This window comes from Nematostella vectensis, chromosome 1 (assembly GCF_932526225.1).
Source record: "Nematostella vectensis chromosome 1, jaNemVect1.1, whole genome shotgun sequence".
Classification (NCBI taxonomy): domain Eukaryota; kingdom Metazoa; phylum Cnidaria; class Anthozoa; order Actiniaria; family Edwardsiidae; genus Nematostella; species Nematostella vectensis.
In genome coordinates this window covers 14388577-14408266 of record NC_064034.1, presented here as the reverse complement: position 1 = coordinate 14408266, position 19690 = coordinate 14388577, and the positions used below count along the sequence as shown (strand labels likewise).

The window sequence follows — 19690 nt, the reverse complement described above, 5'->3', positions numbered from 1 at the left end:
GTAAGAAATCCCCTACTTTATTATCTTTAAGATATTTGCCTATTATCATGCCTCCAAGCCTTCAACATCAATCATGGCCCTCGGGTAGTCCTTGGTTGGTTTAACCTTAATAAAAGTGAAAACAATTATAAGTATTTTTTTCTTTCAAAACAACATTTAAATAAATAAACACAATAGATAGTTATGCAAGATGCAGACAATATAAGCTAAGCAAAAAGAATATAGGTTAAATAGAGTATGCATTTTGTGTTTTTATTTTCGATGAGAAAATACTCTTGTGACTGTAAAGTTAATATATAGTAAGTATATATAGTATATATAAGTTATTTGTAGTTTTGATAATATTGAAAAAGTTGCTGTATCTTCGAGAAGACTAAATACACAGAATGTAAAGACAAGAAAGGTCTTCTTTAGCAATAAATGATAGGATGATATTTGTCAGCTTATATTAAATATCTCAACGCAGTCAATAAATCATAGAGAGAACGAAGAATATCAAAGGATGTTGGTATGATCAAATTGTTTGATTTAAACCACGAATTCTCAAAGCAAACTCTATAAACAAATGTATAAACCGAACAAGCTAAGTGACATTGAAACAGTGACTAGCTTGAGCGATTGGTTTTGGGGGAAAAACACGAAGAAACGAGCATTATAAAAGCACAACAATAAAAGAAAAATAACTGTGATATTCTCAATACAAACCGTCGTTCAAAACTCACCTTGGCAGTGTTTTTTGTCGCTTTCTGTTTGTCGCTTGCGTGGTTGTATTCGCTTTTTGTTGTAAACTGTGAACTTGTCGACTTTCAGCTAGCAAGATACTCGTCGACACAAGTGAATTATTTTTATAGCTGAAAACATACATCAATCCAAGGCCCTTTCTTCTCAGGATCTCCTTATAGATCTCCATAGATATAGACGTGAAGGAATATTATTAGAATGGTAGTGTAGAGCCTCTAAGTAGTCCTCTTTTTGCTACTGCAACGGACGGGATTCACAAACACTCGGGTAGATTTTACTATCGGCTCGTACTTCAGACAAACGGTTCCTCAAAGATTTCAGCCCATTTGACTCCGCATATTTTCTCATTAAATACTATTTTTAATCTGACTTTTTTGCTGTGAACATACGAACTCTGATAGCGGTAAAAAAATAAAATACGTAAAAACGTTAGACCGAGGGGGCCTGGGAGTTGCGCGATTGACTGGATAGATGGATTGTGACACCACCGGATACCCGCGCGATGACCACAAAACCAAGTCACATAGCTATACCATATTTCTATACCTATGGAGCTCCGAATGCGGCCTGCGGCCTCGCCGGCTCCGCTATAATATAAAACATAATAAGCCCATCGTAAGATAAATGGGCATGGAGTAGGGATTATTACAATATGGTCCAATTTTCTCCGGTGACTCTGATGAGTCACAATCGCCGAGGGTTAGGTGACTTTTTTCTTCATCACCATCGTCATTTAAAGGCCCATGATAGGCGCGTACACGGGGTGCGCGCATCCCCCTCCCTTTAGGGGAGAAAAGTGGGTTATTTCTTATTAAGGAATCTTCAAATACTATGCTTTTTTCATACTAGACCATGACTGCGCGGCCCTCTTCAGCCATTCTTCAAATAGTATGCTTTTTCCATATGAGACCAATGACTACGCAGCCCCCCTTCAGCAAATCCTGGGTACGCGCCTGCATGTGTTCAAGAAAAGAAAGAGTAAAGAGTCGAGGAGGAGGCTGAGAGACTAATAAAGGTTGAAAAAGTATGACAACTATGACTGGGTACAACCCAATAGAGAGGGCAAGCACAAGAAGCTAAAGGTGTCGGTCCTTGATCTATACATAGAGAACGAGAAGCTCAACTGCTAGAAGAGGATATTAAAGGGAGATCAAGTCGATGCCATTTCCTTTGCACGGAGGACTGTAGCGAACGCTAGGAGCGAAGGGCCAGAAAGTGAAAGTGGCCTTTCAGAGGAGGTAAAGTAGGAGGATGAAGCGTCAGGGGCGGATCCAGGATTTTAAAATAAGGGGTGGATAATGGCCGGATAGACGGCTTATAACTGATCCGGTGGTTTTTGGTAGGTCACATCGATCTAACAATACTTCACGCTGAATTGGATTTGTCGCGTCAGCAAAGCAGGCGAAGGCACATATAGAGTACCTTCCGTCTCACAGACATTTATTTTCTTTCGACTTTCTTTTTAACTTAAAAAGAGGGGGTGGATATCCATCCAATCCGACCCCCTCTATTTCCGCCCCTGCTTGTAATGAATAATATTGGAAGTGATGATGAGGGGAGTTGATCAAATGCATAGACGATTAGTCGGAGGCTGATGGGGAAGACGATAAGTCGGAGAGTGACAGAGATGATAGGTTACATAATGACAGAGAAGTTGATAATTCGAAGAATGACTGACTTAACTTGGAGAGTGACAGAGGAGACGCTCCCACAAAGGACTAGGTCCGTCTGGGGCCGTTATTTGTACAAATGACGGTAACAGGTGCAAAAGGGATAACACAGCACAAAAATCCATATTTACGCACGTTCTGCGTAAAGGGTGATAAACTTTCACGTTTATTTACGTTCTGCATAAAAATCGCGTAAAGGGTGATAACAATCTACGCATCTTTACGTTCTGCGTAAAGATCGCTTGAAGGGTGATAAACATTTACGCTTCTTAACGTTCTGAGTAAAGATCGCGTAAAGTGTGATAAACAGAGATATTTTAGAAAGTACTTGTATCAATACCACTGGGTCTGTATCCTCAAAGATTCGGTGCAACACGAGGTGTTAGTCTAGTGTAGTAGTCTAGCCAGACCAAAAGAGAAAAATGACATGAGTGTACAAGTGATAAATACGCTAAGGTGTATTTCACGGAATTATGATACTCTAATGTAATGTAAAAACTGTGAACATTATCTTGATGCGTGAGCGAAGCAACTCTTGATGCGTGGGCGAAGCAACTCTTGATGCGTGGGCGATACAACAACGTGGGCGAAACCACCGCAATTCGGTACTAAAGGGGTTCTAATATGTTCTAAAAGTTATGATATGTACCGATTCTTTTCTTTTTTTGTTTTATGGATATACCATACATACATTCCTTTGGAGGTACTTACAGTTAAAGTCGTTTGCGTCTCGTCATGAGTATTTCATTAGTTTTTTTTCGACTTTTGTTTTCTTTGTTTTCCCTTAACTTGTTATAAACAACAAACGAATATATATGCCGTCAAAGAAATCAATAATGTAAGCCGCTTTGCTTTAATCACTTGGAATAACTACGATATCCTTAGCCTTATGTACTTCAGGGACCTACTCCCTGTGTACGTTACACGTTCGGTGTTTGTTATGAGTTTAAGTAAATATATAGATTTAGGCACAGCCTAAAAGCGGAGCCAGCTTTATCAAAATATTTTCATATGAGTATTCTTGGGCAGATAAGGGTATGACACCCCTGAAGATTAGAGTTTTCCATTTTTCTTAGAATAAAAAAAAGATGCATAATATTAAACCTAACCTTTGTATGCTTTATATATCCTTTCCCCCCCCCCCCCCCCCCCCCCGCCTTGCATACATACAACCTGTTAAAAATGCATAGTCCGGGCTATATTTTATTTGATCTTATTTATTTCCCCACCGTAATGAAATGCTTGACCTTTTATTTGATCTTATTTATTTCCCCCAGTGTAATGAAATGCTAGACCTCCCACTCCCAATCCACTTCTTTTGCAGCTAACCCCCAAAATATTGGAGATATTAGTATTATTTATTATGCTTAATATGATATTATCCACCAATAGCAAAGAGGAGGTTACGAGCTTTAAGTGTGTTAGCTGCATTTGATAAACAACTGATACTGAACAGATATTTCTTTATTTACTACATTTCTACAATAAAATAATCAGGACTAACATAAATGTGCATGGCATTTTACATAGTACTTTTGTTGAGTATAGCTTTGGACACCAAGAGACTTCAGGAGATGTTTGCTGCAAGGGAGCCCAACATTTCATGCCCAAAAATCCCTTGATGTAAATTTCCAGTCCCTCTTTAAACACTTTTACTAAGTTTAAGTACTAAATTAATAGAAAATGCAACTACAGATTTTTGTAAATACAAACATTTTAATACACCATCCCTATCTCCTACTCCAGTTTTCAACCACTAAAGATTTGCTGTCATAAATGTTACTAAAACATAAGATACGAATAGTGAAATCACAGTTTAGACAGCATTCATTCAGGAGGGGGGTGGGGGCTTCAAAAAAGTCACACATACTATAAGCAGGGGTTTCATTAAGGCACTGAGGCCTGCAGAACAGCCAGCTAGAATTTTCCAAACACCAGCTACTTTTTAAACAAAAAATCAATTAAAGTTTTATTTGAACTGATAAAATAAAACAACTACTTATGGACCCCCGTTAACCTGAAACTCCTGTATAAGTGTTCCCTGCTCACAAATACTACAATGTTTCCCTGCACACACGTACTATAAGATAAATGTTCCCTGCTCACACATACAACAAGCTTTCCCTGCACACACATACGATAAGTGTTCCCTGCTCACACATATAAGTGTGTTCCCTACTCACACATACTATAATATATAGATTTATGCACTGCCTAAAAGCGTAGCCAGCATGACATTTTCAGCATAAACTTGTGTAGAACCCCCTTCCCTGCACTTTCATTATGCATCATGTTCCAACACCCACAAAAACGGCACAATGTGTTAAACATATAAATATTACATGTTCTATAAATACTGCAAATATTATTAAAAGGTTTCCTCTCAATCCTCCTAGGGAATACCTAGAACAAATATGTTTTTTGTTCTAGGTAAAAAAAGTATTTATTGACATTACTAAGGATATCATTAACTAAACTATATTTGATAGACAACTGATACAGCAAAACTATCAAAATAAATTTATGCTTTGATTAACAGGGAAGGCTTTCAGGTGTGAAGGGAGGTCATATTTATTCTAAAATGATATGAGGATCAATTAAAGTTCCTCACAAAAAGCTGGGTGCTATTTTATTCTCTTTTAAATTAAAAACAATAAAGAAATGCATATCAAATTCCTATAAATTAATAAGTATATCAGCAAATCACACTATCATAGTGGGTTTGACGTAAAAGTACTCATTCCCTGCCTGTACTGTCCCAATTCCTTTTACTTCTTTAAGTTACTTTTAGTCTTTAGTTAAAACTTAACTTGCAAAGATAGGGCATTTTCTTTCTCTTGTGTAAGTATTAAAGTCTGAGTACATTATTTTATTATACAGTTAAGAACCACATATAAGAACCTAGAATGAACCTGTTAACCTAAAATTAACAAATTAGAATCCTTTTTATAAGCATCTATTTAGCCAGTGCCCGTACCAGGCAAAAGGGGTGAGAAGGTCGACGCATACAAAGGCTCGCCGTCGGCCCTTGTCCTGGAGGTCTTCCTCGTTTACGGCGATGTACACCTCCGTTCCGACCTCTAAGGGGACCTTTAAGGGGGGCTTTTCGGCTTTGAGAGGCACGCGCCTCAGCTTTATTGCGTCTTTAGGCGCATAGCCAGTCATGCGAGTCTTCGTTGCGTTTATGTCCGAGATGACGATTGGAAAAGCAGTAACCCACTCGCGGTTTGTTTCGCCGGATGCAAGCTCCTTCGAGTACTGCGCACGAAATAGGCGCTGTGCCAGCCAGCGATGGAAAGACTTGGCGAAAGCTTGGCTCCTGTGGTTCCCTGGCTCAGCCCGTTGGACCTCCACCCCGTGGTCTGTTAGGAGCTTCGTGGTGGCACCCTTGAACTCCGTGCCGTCATCAACCATGAGGACTCTAGGCCATGTGAAAGGTCCCTCTGCATAGATGTCAGCGAGTTCGCGGGAGACGACGGCCGCGCTCTTAGTCCTCAGTGGGCGGGCGGTTTTATATCGTGAAGCAACGTCAACGACAGTCAGGGCATACTTGTACCCGCGGTCGATTGGCGAGAATAGCAGGTCCGACTGGTGGATACGGTTTGGTATCTGTTCCGAGAAGTGGGCGAAGGTAGTCGGAGGAGGGGGTGTCTGTGTGTAGCCCCCGACGGGCTGCGAGCTTACCCACTTGCGCACTCGATCTATGGAGGCTGAGCCCTTGGGGAGTTTGGCATGCAGAGCGGTCACTCCCTGTAAGCCACCTCTGGCGTAGTATATAGGACGAAGTAATGCATCGAGTTCTTCGTCGGACCTGCGCTTCGCCGCCATTACGTGTCGGCAATGTACTGCAACAGGTGTATCAGTCTTAAACAGGCCGTTGCCGTCTGCTCTGGTAGTGCCGAGGCGGTCTTTGTGAGGTCGGTAGGCCCTCGGAGAACTACATTGGCAAATCTCTTAACACACTCCCTGTCTGCGCGCCACAACTCGAGGCTTCGGTTAGCAATGTCACCAAAGCTACATAATCCACCCATCGACGACACCTTCGGTGTCACTCGCTTAGCGCAGCGGCTGCTACCTCGTGCATAGCACTCCACAACTGGTCTGCAATCATCTTATACGTATACGAATACGCGCAGTATGGGAAAAGGCCGCCTAGATGCAGCGCCGGGACGGCAGCTGTTCACAGCAAGCGGCTAGCTGTGTAGCCGATGGCAAGAGCGCCGGCGCCAATGTTCGCCAACTCGGCGTTTTTCTGCATTTTGCTGGGGATGTAGTAGTCGGACAGCTCAGGAGCCCGCATTGACTCCAGGAGTTGTTTTGGTCGGGTCTGGTTGTAAAGTTTGAGCGCGTAGTCAGTGTCGGTGAAGCTTTGCTTTGCGAGGGCCCTTCTCTCGCGACTTTGCGCTTGCCAATCGAGGATTTCGTGTCGCCGCTGTTGGTAGAGTCCATAGTCTTGTTGGTATTTCTCGAGGGCCTTGTCGTGCCTCTCCTTCTCAGCTAAGGCAGGGCTTTCATCGTTCGACAGGAACTTTGCGAGGTAGTTGCCACCAACGAATGCAGTCGCGTTTAGGACGGCGCCGCCAACCAAAATTGCGATGGAGGTCATCGAGTAGTGTGTACGTTTCACGTGCTGTGTGTACGTAAACACGAGTCTAATACGTGGCCTACACGTGTAGTACAATGCTACATGGGCAGATCTTCTGGTCCTCAAGGTAACCCTTCAAAGCGACAGCACCCGAAACAGCGGCAGTCATTTTTGCGTAGTTCATGGCGTTCGCGGAGGCGTCTTTGGTGAAGTCTTCGCGCAAGACCTTGCGCCCAACCCAGCCAATACCGGCGAAGAGGCCGGTTATGACTGCGGCGTCGGTGATGGTCTTTGTAATCTTGCTTTGCTGCGTCGTCGACATATATACGCGTTTACGCATATGATGCACGGAAGTGCGGATATGGGTTCTTGTGTTTAAATGTCTGCTAACTCCATGGCTAACAGTCGAGATTTGCATAGTCCGGGAGCGCGAAGCGCTGTCGCCGGAACGGCAAGCGGTCGATCCTTGATCTGCTGTGCATTTGCGGGCGGGGTCACGTCGTCGGTACCTTAGGTAGCAAGTGGATCGGTAGCTCGCTGTTTAACAGCTGGTGTACGAGTGAACGCGGCAGCTAGCTCCCGCCTACGTGTGTAGACGCCATTCAATGACACTAGAAGACCAGCGACCCCGATAACCGAGCAGGCCGACCATGCAGAGTTGCTTTCCGAGACTGGTGTGTGTGCCGAAGGTGTGCCAGCGTTTGCCGTTCCGGCGGCGGCTGGTTCAAGGCTGCCGAAAACAAACACCAACTCAACTTCATCTGTTTTGACATTGTAGAATTCTACCCATCTATCAGCCAAGACCTACTATCAAGAGCACTCGATTTCGCCTCCAACTATGACGAAATCACCCCTGATGAAAAAGAGATCATAACCCACTCCAAGAGCTCCTTCCTGGTCCACAACCAAACACCCTGGCAGAAGAAAGGCAACACGATATTTGATGTTACGATGGGGAGCTTCGATGGCGCAGAAACCTGTGAACTTGTAGGCAACTTCCTTCTCTCCCAACTTCAGGACCTCAATATGAACGTAGGACTCTACCGCGACGACGGACTAGCCATCACCAACGCCACACCCAGAGCCACCGAAAACCTAAAAAAGGAACTATGCCGCATCTTCAACAACAACGGACTCCGAATCACCATTGAGGCAAACAAACAAGTTGTCAATTTCCTAGACGTCACCCTCGACCTAAAACGTAATGTACACCAGCCTTATACAAAGCCGAACTCCTCGCTACAATATGTCCACCGTGAGAGCAACCACCCGCCCTCCATCACCAAGAACATCCCTGCTGGTATCAACAGACGCCTATCTGCCCTATCTTCAGACCAAGCCTCCTTTGACCAGACCGCGCCACCTTACCAGAAAGCACTCGACGATAGCGGATACAACTACACGCTACGCTACGAACCCAACACCGTAACCAACCGTAAAACCCGCAAACGCAACAACATCCTATGGTACAACCCGCCCTTCAGCAAGAACACCAGCACCAACATCGGCCACAGATTCCTCACCCTGATAGACAAGCACTTCCCGAAAGACAACCACCTCCGTAAAATCTTCAACAGAAACACCATCAAAATCAGTTACAGCTGCATGAACAGCACCAAACAGATCATCGACAACCACAACAAGCGCATCATCACCGCATCGTCGGCTACCGAGATCGACAGCTCCGCCCCTACCACTACCAACAACAAGACATGCAACTGCCGACAGAAAGACACCTGCCCTCTAGACGGAAACTGCCTACAGACATCTGTTATCTACCAAGCTACCGTAACTCGAAAAGACAACAACACCTCGGAAACATACGTCGGGCTCACTGAAAACAGCTTCAAGACCAGGTACAGAAACCACACCGCATCATTCCGACACGCCAAACACAGAAACTCCACCGAACTCAGCAAACACGTCTGGACTCTCAAGGACAACATGATTGAGTACTTTATTTCATGGCGCATTCTTTCTTCCCACTCCGCCTACAACAGTACCACTAAGCGTTGCAACCTCTGCCTCAAGGAAAAGCTGACGATCATCTGCCAACCCAAACTATCAACTCTAAATAAACGCAATGAACTCGTGTCCTCGTGCCGCCACAGAAACAAAGCCCTGCTACGAAACAATTAGAACTGTTAATCCCGTCACCGTTAAATTTTCGCGCTATCAATTTTTCACACGTTCCGCACTGTTAGCTTTCGCCCCGCATATTTAATGTAACTCGCTATTGTTCCTCTTACCGCCTTAGCTAAAACTATCAGTCTATTATTATGTAAATTTCAATGTTAATAGTATATATACGATGGTAGGAATATTCTCATTAAATCCCCTGATGAGTGGGCAACCACGAAACAGGCCTGTAGGGAAACCTATGTAGTTTGTATTTTTCTCAAACCAACACTATATATATATATATATATATATATATATATATATATATATATATATATATATATATATATATATATATATATATATATATATATATATAGTTTCTACTTTCGAGTATTGAGCACTTTCTTTGAAAGCCTTCAACCATCATTTTATATATATATATTTATATATATATATATATATATATTTATATATATATAAAATATATATAAATATATATTTTTAATGTTGTCGGTGTTGTCGGTATATATATATATATATATATATATATATATATATATATATATATATATATATATATATATATATATATATATATATATATAATCTTGACTTTCGTAAATGTACGAATATATATAATCATATAATAATAATATATATAATTTTGACTTTCGTAAATGTACGAATATATATATAAACTTGAGTGAAAATTCCTGTCAGCCAATAAAATTTACTAAACGTTTCGGCCTTCCGGCCTTCTTCAGTATAAAGTAAGTTTTTTTAGCTTATTAACTTATTTCTTTTTAAGTCTCTCAGAATCCAACCCTTCAGCATTCCGACGGATCAGTTGGAGATTAGAAGAGCCTGGAAGGAATGGCTTGAAGATTTTGAAGAGGAGGTCGAGTATTTTGAAATCAAAACAACCGAAGATAAAGTGAGAGCGATGAAGATTTATGGAGGGCCTAAGATCAAGAAACTAGCAAGAAACGTACCAGAGCCGACGCCAAGCGCGGAAGACAAGGACTTCACGAGAATGAAGAGGAAACTTAACAACCATTTCCTGCCGAAGAAGAACACCACGCAAGATACACGTTCAACAAACAAAAGATGGAAACGAACGAGAGTATTGTCACATATGCAGCCAGAATGAGATACCAAGGAGTGCGAGTTCGGTACTCAAGAAGATGAGAGGATTCTAGAGCACCTCATCCAGACGATCTCAGATGGAGATTTAGTCAAGAGAGCCATAAAGAAGAGATGGAATTTGACCGAATTCATAGAAAATGCTGGCCAGGAGGAAGAGATTAATAAGTAGGTGAATGACATGAAAGAAGATTTCAAAGTGGCCACGATACAAACACACAAGAAGACCCAAGCCAAGGAACCACCATTACAGCAAAGAAGTGGAGAGGCGAGAAAGAAGGACAGGCACAAGTGTGACTATTGTGGGAAGACTGGTGCACACAAGCCGGGAAAAGACTGCCAAGCCTATGGGGAACAATGCCTAAAATGCGGCAAGTACAACCACTTCGCAGTTTGTTGCAAGTCAGAAAGTGGAACAGAAGACAAGCATAGAAGAAGATTCAAACGTATCCATCAAGTCAGTCATGAACCAGAGCACGAAGATTCCAGCAGTGGATCGGATAATGGGTACCTGGAGTTAACTTTCAAGCACCTATCCCATGTGAAGATAGTGACATCAGACAAGCCTAAGGGTACAGTTTTGGTTAGACTTGGAGACGTGGATGCGCAGGTCGAACCAGACAACGGCGCCAGCGTCAACGTAATGGACGAATACCAGTACAAGGCACTTTTCCACCGCTCTGACGAGATTGGAGATCTGACAAACTGCAGAGAAAAGCTGAAGACCATCAAGACAAGCCTTCAGGTGAAAGGAGAGTTTGAAGTCACCCTACGAAACAAAAACCGAGGTGCAAAGACTCGCTTTGTGGTGATAAGGGAAAGAATGGATTCGCCGCCACTCATAGGAAAGGAGACATTGAACGAGCTTGGAATGCTGAAGATCGATCCAGAAGGGTGTATCAGTGAACCCAATGATCTAAGAATCAAAACGGTAAAGCAAACAACGAAGTGTGAAGAAATTACCAGGCTATTCGAGAAGGTCTTTGACGGCATTGGCTGCTTCCAGGACACGACAGGCGAGCCGATCGAGTTCAAGCTGGAGATGGACCCAGAAGCAACTCCAGTGGCACAGCGACCAAGGAATGTTGCCTACTACCTGCAACAACCCCTCAAGAAATGGCTCGATCAGGGAGTTAAACAAGGTATATTTGTACCGGTGCCAGAGGGAGACCCCATCACCTGGTGTTCGCCATTAGTCGTTCAGCCCAAACCGAAGTACACAAAGACAGACAAGGAGAAGCTAGAACCACAGATGATCAGAGCAAGCATAGACATGAGGGTACCAAACTTATCAATGAAGAGAAGCCGCTGCATTCAAGCCCCGATAGTGGAAGATTTCACCCACAAGCTCCGTGACTGCAAGATATTCTCCAAGCTAGATCTACGGCAAGGATACCACCAGCTGACTCTGGACGAAGAGACCAGGAAGGTAGCAACATTCAGCACGCCATGGGGAAACTTCAGACCCCGAAGACTTGTCTTTGGCGCCAAGTCCTCATAAGATGTATTTGACGAAGCAATGTTCAAGGTATTCGGAGACATCCCCAACTGCATCAATCAGCGAGACGATATCCTGTTCGGAGGCAGAGATGAAGCAGAACACGCTGAGACGCTGAGAACAGTCCTCCAGAGAGCAAAGGATCACGGGATAACATTCAACGGGGAGAAGTGCGAATTTGAGAATCAAGAGATTGAGTTCTTTGGACATGTTTTCACCAACAATGGGCTCAGACCAGCGCCGGACAAGGTGAGGGCAGTAAAGGAGAGCGAGAGACCTAAGGACAAGGAGGCGGTGAGAAGCTTTCTCGGAATGGCGGGGTATCTTGACAACTTCATCAGCGCAAACGCCACCATAGCCGCATCACTATTCGAGCTAACGAGAAAAGAAACAAAGTTCCACTGGGGAGAACGAGAAGAGAAAGCGTTTCACAAGATCAAGGAGAGCATCTCAAGCGAGACAACAATGGCATACTTTAACCCCAGACGCAGCAACATACTCCGCACGGACTCCGGACTCTCCGCTGCCCTGTATCAGCATACAGACAAGGGAATGCAAACTGTACACTTCATCAGCCGCATCATGACCGACACCGAGAAGAGATACAGCCAGACAGAGAAGGATGCACTTGCGATCAAGTGGGCCAAAGAGAGGCTGAGGATCTATCTGCTAGGTGCAGCAAGATTCAGAATCGTGACCGCACACAAACCCATACTACCCATGTTCAACAAGGCGACTGCGAAGATGCCCCCACGAATAGAGAAATTGGTGATGGAAATGCAAGACGTCGACTTCGAGCTGATCTACGAACCAGGGAAGGACAAGCAAGATCCACTAGATTACCTTTCCAGGAACCCCCTCCTGGAGACTGGGGACGACAGCACAGAGAAGATCATCAAGTGGACCGTCGATGCTGACCACGCAGTTGTGCTTAAGAGAATCAGGTAAGAGACACTGAAAGACAAGACATCGCAGAAGTTGGCAGAGAGAATAAGCGAAATTTAGACAATCTACTGAGTCTCTATGACCTCGAGCTATTTAGTTTAAATGCCGATACATACCAAAACATAAATAATCCCGATACCTCAACTTGTATACGAAGTAAATATTATTCACCCCATAGTTTCGAGAAAATGAAAAATAATTTAACTAAAGATGAATTAGATAATACATTTTCAGTTTTTCATAATAATGTCAGAAGCATAAGATCAAACCTAGAACATTTGGAAACTCAAATACTCCATGAACTTGACCACCATTTTGATGTTATTGGAATAACCGAAACTAAAATTACAAATTCTAATTCTAATGTTGATCTACCAAAAATTCCAGGCTATAACTTTGAATACGTTTCGACGCCTCTTTCGGCTGGGGATGTCGGATTGTTCATTGACGAGTCGCTTAGCTATGTTGTCTTAGAAATAAAAAACTTGCTCCGCATTCCAAGCATTGTGGATTGAAATAAGCGTCCAGGAAAGGAAGAGCATTGTGTGCGGTATCTTTTATCGACAGCATAACTCGCCTGAAGCATTCCAGTCATATTTTGACAGCGCGATTGAAACCTTTATTTCGTCTGGCAAAATGGTGTGTATTTTGGCAGATACCAATATCGATCTCCTCACAAGTACTAGGTGTCAATATGCCCATAGTTTTCTTTTATCTCTCTTAAGCTGTTACCTCATTCCCACTATTGACAAGCCCACGCGAGTACACAAAAACCCCGCGACACTGATCGATAACATTTTTGTTAACTCTGCCCAACAGGTCACGTGTAGTGGGAATATTGTCACAGATGTTAGCGACCACTTCTCACAGTTCTGGTTCTTTTCATCGGCTAAGGCTAAACCAATTAACGAAAAGAGGAAAGTGCGCGATTTTTCAAATTTCTCAGAAGAAAAATTTACAAATGACGTATCCCAAGTTGACTAGGACAGTCTCGTTGATAACGGCTATCACGACATAAATAAAATATTTTCTTCGTTTTACAAAAAACTAAGCAAGCTTGTTAATAAACATGCACCATTAAAAACCCTCTCAAAAAGAAAAATAAAGCAATTAACCAAACCCTGGATTACAAAGGGGATAAGAACCTTAATAAAGATAAAAAAATAGGCTATATCACGCCTCTGGGAATAGAAGTAGATATAAATACTACCGTAATAAATTAAATGCTCTAATTCGATCAAGTAAAAAAGAATATTATCTTAGCTATTTTGAAAATAATATTTCAAATATGAAAAAAACTTGGGAGAGGATAAACTCCCTATTGCAACGGAGGACTAAATCATCTAAATACGTTAATGCCATTTTGTTTCCGTAGGTCGCAGATTAGCCAACAAACTGCCCCCATCTTAACATAATTTTATGAATTACCTTGCCACGTCAAATTTCCCACCCCCTCCCCCCCCCGTCTTCGTTTTTGTTCCGATCAGTTACCGCCGTACTGACTGATCCGTCTCGATTAGCTCGTCTATTTGCGGATCAGTCACACCTACTACAAATACCAATTTGATACAATAAAAAAAGTCTAAGTCTAAAAAAGTATAAAAAGTCTAAAAAAAGTCAAGATGTGACTGGGAGAAGTTCAGAAGAGATAAGGACATACAGCCATACTACGAAGTGAGGCAAGAACTCTCAGTTGCTGAAGGACTGATCTTCCGGGAAGAAAGAATCGTGCTTCCTGAAGTACTGCAGAGAAAGAAGTCAAGATCGGGCACAAACTGGGACACTTAGGCAAGACAAAGACCAAGCAAATGCTCAGAGAGAAGTATTGGTTCCCAAACATGATCAGCATGATAGATACAGCAGTCGATCAGTGCTTCAATTGCCAAGTAGCAACCAAAAGCCACAAGGAAGAACCTATCAAGCCAACCCAAATCCCTAGCAAACCTTGGAAGACCATCTCAACAGATTTCGGTGGACCGTACCCAGACGGACACTACAACCTCGTGGTTATTGATAAGAGGAGCAGATATCCAGTTGTGGAAAGAGTGCCAAGCACAAGCCTGGGACCAGTCAAGGAAAGGATGAAGAACATCTTTGCAGCATATGGCACACCCAAGAGGGTAGAGAGTGACAATGGACCACCATTCAATTCCGGGGACTATGAAGAGTTCGCAAAGGAAGAAGGATTCGATCCCCACAGGATAACGCCAGGACATCCCAGAGCAAATGGAGAAAGCGAGAAGTTCATGCAAACACTAAACAAGACTGAACGCATAGCAACCCTTGAAGGGAAGGACAAGTACGAACGGCAAGAAGCCATCCACAACATGCTAGTAACATACAGATCGACACTCCACCCTGCGACAGGAGTAACACCTTATGAAGCCATGCGAGGAGTAAGTGTTAGAACCAAGCTAGACTACACACCACCAACCACAGAGAGAACAGCCAAGGAGGAAGCGATAGATGCCAGAGATGGAGAATACAAGAAATAAATGAAGGCAAATCGAGAGAATGAGAATACAAAGAAGACACAGCTCATCTTAGGAGATTACGTATTGGTGAGACAGCAGAAGAGAAACAAATGGAGCACGCCATACGAACCAGCCTTCTACACTGTCACAAGCATTGAGGGATCAAAGTGACAGCACGCAGAGCTACAGATAGCAGGACGGTATGCAGAGACGCAAGCCATTTCAAGCTCGCTAACTGTATTATCAACACAGCGGACGAAACCAGAGAGAAATCGTGTGAGGGAAATCCATCCATACTCAAGCCAGAGGGCAGTGATCAACCTACTCAGAGTGCAAGTGTAGCGACAGAGATAAGCGACAGCACAGACAAGACGGAGGAAGAAAGCAAAGAAACAGCTAACGCTAAACCACAGCCTAGAGAGGACCAGGAGACACCAGAGCTGAGGGAGAGACCCAAGAGGGAGAGGCGCAAGCCGAGTTACCTCAAGGACTATGTTACCAGTTAGAAAACAAGATACTTTTCTTGAGACTTCTTGAGACTTTACTTACTTCAAGAGAACGTTATTGATTACTTTATTGAGTTGATCGTTAGAAATGTTAAAATTGTATAGAGCTATTCTTTTTAAAGTAAGGGAGAAATGTAATATCCTAGCGCCCTTGCACACTCATACCGCTGACCAATAAAACAGTTGACATCCAAGATGGCGTCCCCCATGTAGCGTCCGGTTATTTCAATAATATTACATTCACCTGTTATACAATGAGTCATAGGATCCAAAAAGGGGGCAGGAAACCATCTCAAAGGGGGAAACCAAAATTTAAACAGGATATATTGCTGTTTCCTCCCCCACCCCCGTAAGCTTTTCTATCTACTTACCTCTCCAGTTCATATTTGAAACTTCCAAGCCAACCCTTTTTCCACGTCAATTTTTAATTCAATACATTTCAAATGATTTTTGACTATTTGATAGTATTTAATTTTTATATTTCCATTAAAAATTGAACTTTTTCAAGCAGCTTTCGATTATTTAAACTTTTATATTTATCCATATTGTTTATATTTAAGGAAAATAATTAAAGAAGTTAAATCAAGGGGGAAAAAGGAAAAGTGATATAAAGAGAAAGGAAAATAAAAGGAAAGTGAAATAAAGGGAAATTAAATAAGTGGGAAAGTAAAATAGAGGATAAACCACAAACATTGGGATACTTTTTCAGCGATTTCTTTATAAAAAAAAAAAAAATGAATCCCCGATTTATGTTGAATATTGAACTCAGCGAATAAAATTTTTCTAACTTCATTATCCGAAATGTCTCCGGCCTTCTGAGTTAGCGAAATTCTTTTTAGTTGCCTCTTGTTATATTTCTAATTCTCTTGTCTAAAAACCTAGCGATCGTTGTTTTCAAGTCTCAAAACATTTGAACGGTACTGTTTAACCATAGCCTCTTTAGTGTTCGTGACAAGCCCGAGCCCTCTACGAACCTAACTTCGTATTTAGATTCTATCATGAGACCATGATGTAAGAGAACGGATCCCCGTGGCCTATGATGTCGTCCATATATGGTTCGTCGCGCCATATTTGGTTATGGGAACCTCGCGAGCTAGAAAATTTTCGCACATTTTTACCCTCTACACTTCTTTACTTCGTTCGCTACCTGTTATTATCCTTTTAGCTGCTCCTCATGATTACAATGCTACTCGTAGGGTGGTGTCCTAGTATCTGTTAAGTTATCTAATGTTAAATTATCTAAATGTTATATAAATACTGGAATAAAGTCTGCCATGGCTACCCTTGTGATAGATGAATAATGAAATGAGCACGAGGTCCCCAATACATACTAGTAAAGGACAAAATATCGACAAACTGTTATTTTATTGCATCTCTTTAATCAATCTCATTTTGAATAATTCTATTTGCTAAGAGATAATTTTTACAATATTGTTTTCCCATTTTTAAATTAGAAAGGAGTACATCATACTGATACATTGCTCGGTACAAGAAAACAGAGACAAAACCCTTTTAACCTTTTTTACGTACTCCTCGACCAAATGCAATGCATTCATTGGCTCCGAGGGTTAGAGCACTTAACTCATAACTACGGTTAAAGCAAGAAAAGGTATCCAATGAGAGTTGCTGCGTTAACATGAGCAATAACAAGTCTTTGATAAAGCCTCTTGAGCTTTTTGAAGAAATATTGCCAGCCAGAGCATCAGCTACCAAACGTATTTATACCAGCGAAGCATCTTTGAGAACTAAGGGGGAAAACATGTACATAATTGAGTCATATGAATAAGACCAGTGACACCTGGAAACATTAAGTCATCTTTTATAGTAATAACGTTCGGAGGATTCAAAGTGAATAGAGTTCACCAAGACTTTAAAGCTTATTTTCTTTTATTATTCACAGTCACTGTCCAATGTCCATGTCTTGTCGTGCCTCTGATTGGTCGAAAATTGAATGGCGCCAAAGTGGGGGACGCGCGTAAAGTCACGGGAAAATTTTTCGCTTGCTAAAAAAGCTACAATTAACTAAAACAACACCGAAAAAAAACACGAATACGAACATTGAAAATGGAAAGAATTGCAAAGATGGAGGTAAGATCTTTTTTTCAATTTTCAATTTTCAATGTATTTGTATTTCCCTGTTATAAACTTTATTTAGTCGGGCTAGAATCATAATTTAGAAATTGCTACTTATTTGGTTTGATGTCGGCGAGAGTCCCAGTGAACAAACATGGCTCTTCAAAGAGGCGAGTTTCAGAAACTAGACCATAAACAAAGCGCCAGAAATGCAAGAACGACGGCAGGGTATGACAGAAGAAGAGAGGAGAAATGCGAATGAAAGGGAACGCCAACAACAGTCAGAACGCGGCACGTATGACAGAAGAGAAAAAGAGAGATGCGAATGAAACACGGCGCCAAAGCCGAATGTGTATGACAGAAGAGCAAAGAGAGCGAGAAAAGGTAGAAAGACAAAGAGCGAAAACGTAACAAGAAGATTGACAATCTTCCCAGCGCTACAAATAGTTCAGGTTAGTTTGTTATACTTGATAGAGTGGTTCTCAAAATCCCTAAAAGACATTACAGTGTATTTTAGTACTAAATAAACTAGATAGTATTTCACGGGTTTTTGAAAACCACTCTACTTAAGGATTAGCAATGATGGATTTTGTTTGGAAAGTACATTCGCTAAAACTAGAAACGACGAATTGATACCATACCTTTGATGGATTCGTTTGCTGGAATGTGCACATAGTGATATTCGTCGTGATTTTGATCTTAGAGGGGTTTTCATAAACCCTTGAAAGAAAGAGTAATTATAACAGTCAAAGTGTAGTTACCAAGCCATAACAAAAGAGAACAAACTAGTGTTAAGTAAATACGCTAAGTCTTTTATGGGCTTTATGAAAACCTGTCTTTCATATATTCATTCAGATTTCCGCTTTAATTCTTTGCTACTCTGTCCTTCAAATTGCTGTGTTTGCACACCTGACCCATGGTCATTTGTTTACTTAAGGTAATTCCCTTGAAATAGTCTCAACAATCTGCAACCCAGATTTTTTTAAAACTTGGCATAATCAATATTGAAGTTAAGGGCTTTCAAAATATGCAATAAAAAAATGGGGGTAAAGACCTCGTTTTCACAACAGAGAGGCGTAGAAATGACGCGTTTTTACTGATCGCGAAAGGAAAAATCCCAACTCTTAGTTTTCAAAAGGAGTGCCTACAGTCTTTAGAAAATTAAGTTCTGTTTGTCGAGCTGCCAAAATCCGATCTCCTAAAAAATAACCCGTAGTAGCTAATGTTCACATTCGCACTAGAAGACATTGTCTTCGCCACTATTCATACGGTAAAAAGCGCCATTTTGAAGTATTTTTACGGCTTTTAAGAAAAATAACAAAACTTCTACAACCCAACTTTTTTTTTTCTTCTTTCAGTATATCATTGTTCCGTATATATTTAACTATTTGAGCAAATAATAAATGTGGGTTACCGACTTCGTTTTTCTGTCAAAGCGATTAGAAGTAAAAAAACGCGCGCCTTTTGCTGTGTTTTCTTGTACAACTATGGCGCGCGCGCACTTAATACCGGACAATTCAAACAAACAGCGCGCGCCACTATGCGAAGAAGAGTGCGCAGTGCAATTCAAGGGAATTACCTTAAAGCATGTAGGGTATTAAAAGTTAAAATACTGTAAAGATCTTTCGGCAATTCGTTGACGATAGTTTTAATTAGATTTTAGAAATTTAATTATCCGTGGATCTATCGCGGGCACAGCAGGAACTAAAGATTTAAAAGAGCTGCAATGTTTGGTCAAAACATTATTTCCAAACATTATTCACATCCAAAAACATAGAAGGCGCGATTAATCCAACGCCTTAAGTACACAATAAATACAACTATCTGTAGGAAGGATCATTCACGCCATTTTTTCTACGATCCTTTGAGATCCCAGTACGGATACATTCTAAACGCCGCAAGAAAACTGTGTTTACTCAAGCTGAGTCACC

At 41.7% G+C, this 19690-nt stretch overlaps 1 protein-coding gene across 1 annotated transcript; it reads left to right on the top strand.

The window, feature by feature from the left end:
• The first annotated feature begins 14553 nt into the window (after positions 1 to 14553).
• LOC125562978 (uncharacterized protein K02A2.6-like) lies at positions 14554 to 15201 on the top strand. Its single transcript, XM_048727399.1, has one exon. It carries the CDS (start codon positions 14554 to 14556, stop codon positions 15199 to 15201), a length of 648 nt encoding a protein of 215 aa, XP_048583356.1.
• Positions 15202 to 19690: the final 4489 nt, after the last annotated feature.

What these genes read in the sequence shown, in the direction of transcription:
- LOC125562978 (XM_048727399.1), top strand. Translation starts at nt 14,554, where the DNA reads ATGATAGATACAGCAGTCGATCAGTGCTTCAATTGCCAAGTAGCAACC.